The sequence below is a fragment of the Nomascus leucogenys genome, chromosome 25 (assembly GCF_006542625.1).
Source record: "Nomascus leucogenys isolate Asia chromosome 25, Asia_NLE_v1, whole genome shotgun sequence".
Classification (NCBI taxonomy): domain Eukaryota; kingdom Metazoa; phylum Chordata; class Mammalia; order Primates; family Hylobatidae; genus Nomascus; species Nomascus leucogenys.
The window spans coordinates 15,791,519-15,796,415 of record NC_044405.1 but is presented as its reverse complement, the minus strand read 5'-3'; the positions used below and the strand labels follow the sequence as shown (position 1 = coordinate 15,796,415).

General features: G+C 38.4%; 1 protein-coding gene across 1 annotated transcript; it reads left to right on the top strand.

Annotated features, from left to right (window-relative positions):
• The first annotated feature begins 2,225 nt into the window (after positions 1–2,225).
• On the top strand, positions 2,226–3,403 carry LOC100598898 (keratin-associated protein 26-1). Its single transcript, XM_003263835.4, has one exon. The coding sequence runs from the start codon at positions 2,500–2,502 to the stop codon at positions 3,130–3,132; it is 633 nt and encodes a 210-aa protein (XP_003263883.1). The 5' UTR covers positions 2,226–2,499; the 3' UTR covers positions 3,133–3,403.
• Positions 3,404–4,897: the final 1,494 nt, after the last annotated feature.

The window sequence follows — 4,897 nt, the reverse complement described above, 5'->3', positions numbered from 1 at the left end:
TCTCTTTTAGTGACACAGCCACTATCAAATAATATTAGTACAACCTATCTTACATGAAAGACAAATTATATTCAGGGCACTTTACTTTCTGAAGATCTGTTGATATTTTTGCAATTTTACCCTCCCACCCCCTACCCCTCACACACACACGAGAAACTCATGGTGGTGCTCTAAAGAAATTAAACCCAAGGTCGTACTCTCCGGAATGGGTTAAGAACGCCAAAGCAAGAAAATAGATTACTCTTGTGTAACGTTTTACAGTTTAACTTTTAATGACATCTCACTGTATTTCTAAAATGTCACTGAAAAGTGGATACTATTAATATTTCCATAAAATTATACTGACAGTCACTGGGGAGCCGAGCAATTAGGCAAATTACCCAGATTCACACGGTTATTGGTTATTAAATGATAGTATCAATGCATCTCTATGTAATGCCATATTGGATAGAGAGAAAAACTGTTTGGGGAGTCAAGGAGCCTTTGTTGAAATGTTTTTCGTAATACCTATTACTGCAACTTTCTAAAGCACAAGTTTTCTCATATAAGTACTTGAAATAGTAAGATCTACTGTATAGAATCGTGAGGACAAAGTGAATGGCACATGTGGGCACCCACAGCACAGGTTTTTCAGAGTAGGCATTCCATGAATCCAGTTTCCTCTTACTCCACACCCCTTCTCTTCATGGAAAACCATCCATGTATACATAGAACATGTTATACATCTATCCACACATACACACAAGCGTATTGATGTACTAATGATACAGGTGTTGGGCTCTTGTTTATATTAGAGAAGAGCAGACATAAAGAGGATCAACATACAATTTCATAAGCATTCAGCTAAATATGGCTGTACCTATTACTAACGCCATTCAGCTGACGCAACCAGGATTTCACAAGAAGACTCTAGCAGCTGTATACACAGAGTATTAGGTGATGTCCAAAGTAGACAAAGTATTCAGTTATACAAACAGTATTAGGTGATGAGGGCCTGGGGTTGGGGGTTGGAGTGAGTGGGGATGTCTCAAATACATCAGGTAGAAATCATCTGACCTAAAATACTGAGATAAATTCAACATGTTAGTACAGGACCTCCGGGATGATACCATTTTATTTTTATATTTCTCCCCCAGTAGTAAATAGTACAGTGTTGTCTCATTGAGAAACCAACCTTCTATTTCAGAGATTTCACTCCTCCAGGACAGAGGGAGACTGGATAAGCACAAGTATGTCCCTTAAACACCAAAACAGAAGAAAGTGTTATGATTTAAATTGACTAGCCAAAAGGAATTGGAACTTAGAGCCAGCAGATAATTTAAAATCCCATTAAAATGGCTACTGGAGCCACTGTGTATGTCAGTATGAGAAAAATATAGAGGGACAGTTGAAACTAACTAAAATCATACATTTTTTAAAACAAATTTTACCAGAAATACATATTCTCAAATGGCCTTTAAAGTACTAAAACCTAGGAAAACAATACTTTATCCTGATGCTATTCCCTATGTAAAGCAGTTTAGAAGCTCCTTTTTGGAAATTGACATCAAGGCCACTATAGAAAGCAAAATAAATTCACGTCATAATCAATGTATTTTTTAACCAAGAACAATATTTTTTCAGTTGGAATATGAGAAACCATGCAATACATAAGCTTGAAATAATCATGAAAAATGTCAAGATGCCTGACTTTCTTTAAGGGGTCTATTTATTTGCTTTGTTCACAGTAGGATATATAATTTTAACTTAGCCCAACTTCATTATCTATATTTAAGAATACCTTAAACATAAGCCAAGGTTTCAGCTTCACTCAGCTTATTTATTTATTGAAATGACTAAAATGAGCACATATTTTTGAATAAAGATATTTTGGTAGAAAGTCAAGTCTAAATAGAATTCTGAAATAAAGCAAATCGCAACTTAGAAAAATAAATTCTAATCAAGCAAAACATATTGAAATTGTCCATATTTCTGTCATATAGTTTGCAAGGATCTTCATTTTCTCTTATACTTGCTTCCAAGTTACTCACTACTGGCAATTTCCAAGAAGAATAGAATTTTTCTTCAAAAAGATGTAAGTTCTCACTGTTTCAAAGAAATTGCTACAACTTTCAAAGACAATTCTAAGAGAGGAATCTCAAGAATGTTTGTGCAATGGCGGTTATAATTGGAATAAGTACATAGCCTTTAAAATGTGTCTGTTTTGTTTGGATAATTTAAGAAGGATAGATCCTATTAAAATGCAGTCGCATTGGTTTATAGGTAGACATAATCAATGGATGGCATTGCAAGGAGCATCCAGTTTTATGAAAGGGGGAAGCATCACTTCCTTGGCTATAATAAAGAGTTCTGATGCATCCTCATACAACAAGAGGAAGAGTCTGTATGCAGAAGCACCACCTTCTAGGGATATATAAAGGGTCAAGCTAAGGAAGGGCAGAACAAACCTGAGACACTTGCTTCTTTCCCTCAACCGCAGCCTGCTCTCACAGCCTCACTATGTCTTGCCCCAACTACTGCTCGGGAAACTCCAGCTCAGGATCTCTCAGAACCTCCTGCCATATTCCTCTCACCTCCATCGCCCTCTGCCCTACCAGCGTGAGCTGTGGAGATGTCCTCTACTTACCCACTAGCTCTCAAGACCATACCTGGGTCACAGACAACTGCCAAGAGACCTGTGGTGAACCGACCAGCTGCCAGCCGGCCCACTGTGAGACCAGCAACCTTGAAACCTCTTGCGGTTCTTCCACTGCTTACTACGTGCCCGGGCCCTGCCGAGGAAGCAGTTTTCTTCCTGCTTCTTTCTTCTCCAGTTCCTGCCTTCCAGTATCCTGTAGACCGCAGAGCTATGTGTCCAGCAGCTGTCGTCCACTGAGGCCGCTGCTCAGTAGTTACCAGCCCATAGGAGGTTGTGTGCCCAATGGCTATCGCCCCCAATTCTGCTTGTCCAACAGTTGCCAGCCCCAAAACCTCCTCACTTCTGGATGCCGACCCTCGAGTTGCTTGGCCTATCGTCCTCAAAGTCTTCACGTTGTGTCCAGCAGCCTCAGACCTCTGGGGCCTCTCTTCAGTGGTTGCCAACCTCTGACCCATGTGTTCAACACGTGTCGTCCATCTTGCTCTGGACTGTGAAACCAGTAGCTTCTTTGTTCCAGTGAATAATCACTCTGAGCATCCACAATAAAAATTTGAACTCCATGGACTTTTGCTTCTTTGCTAGTAGCAACTGATGTTTCTTAGTTTTACTGTGGTGATCTAATGCAAGCTGCTTCCCTCACATGTTTTATCTTGTTTTCATCTTTCCTTGACATCAAAAAAATTAGTTTACAATGCTATTCAATGTTGCTCTGGTCGGGGAAGAATGTATTTGATTTGCACTGTAATAAATGTGATTAAGTCCAAATTAAGAATCTGGTTCAGTGCTTTGTGTTTCATACTTAATTTTAACACAGAAATGACCAACGTCAATTGCTTGCAAGATGACTGAGTGGGACAAGTGATACTCAACCACATATTCTTACCTAAGAGTAGAGGGATTGTTTGATGGTTTATTCCTTAAGCTGCTTTTCAGACTTCTGACCCTATGTACTTGAGAGACCCAAAAAGTCCTTAGGAAAGTTGTTTTGAAAAGGAAAAATTAGGAATGATGCCTCTTATCTCTCTACCCCACTGAACACACTTCCACCAGAATGTTCTTTCTAATTGCAAACCTAACCAAGTTTCTGCTTATGCCTTTGATGGCTTCCTATAATCTATTCCCATAAGATAAATATTCAAACCTCTTAGCATGACACCTAGTTCCCTCACTGTCTTTCTCCCCCGTATTTCTCTGGCTTCATCCTCTTTTGCTTAATATTGCAAATAATAAAACTAAGCTCCTGCGATCCTGACTTACACATAGGTCCCCAAACATACGCTTTTTACAATCATCCATCCTTTTGCACAGGTCATCATCGAGAGCAGTATGTTCTTCAGCTCTGTTTTGAAAACTCATACTTGCTTTTAAAAAAACACAGTCTGAGTTCATTAATTAATCTTTTGATTTATTCAGAAACAAATGTACTGCTTGCATACTATATGCCAGGCACAAAAGATACTGAGGTGAACAAAACAGTCCTGAACTATCACAGAATATGCCAGAAGTTATAAGCTATGGGACATGTAACAATTAAGGATACATTTTTTCTCTCACTCAACCTAAAATGTGGGGGGGTATATATTTCACAAATTAAAATAAAATAAAGTTGTAAAGGCATGAATATTTACCTTTTTGAGGAACTGGAATAGCTAGAAAAGCTAGAAACTGTATCACTGTGCAAGAAAGTGATTGGCAGGCAGCTCGCAGTAACTCGCAGCTGTTCCCTTTAGACAGGGCACACACTTCTGGTTCTCAGTTCCATCTTGCCCTAGAGACTTCCTGACAACGAAGCAGAATGCCAGTTCCCTACGATCATGATCATGCCACTGCTGTCAATTTCATTCTGGTTTATTATTTGCCTTATTTGCTTGCTCTCCTGGATATTTTGAATTTGTGACATCTGGATCCCTTATTTTTGGAAGCTTTTCCCCAGCCCTCTCTGTGCCCCTCACCCTAATCACACATTGGCTCAGACTTTTATCTCAGCCATATGTCTATTGTTAATCTTGTTGAACTGTTATTTTTAATATCATTTTAAATGAGATTTTAGTTAACATATAACATACATAACTAATTTTTGCATGTTCTTGAACTGTAAAATGAAATTATAAAGTATTTACCCATTGGTATCTGTCTTCTTTTACTAAATATTATGTTTGTGTGATTTTTCCATATTGTCATATGTACCAGTAGTCTTTTAATTTTTTTGTGCGCATAATATTCAAGGTTAAAACACCAAAATATATTTATACATTCTTT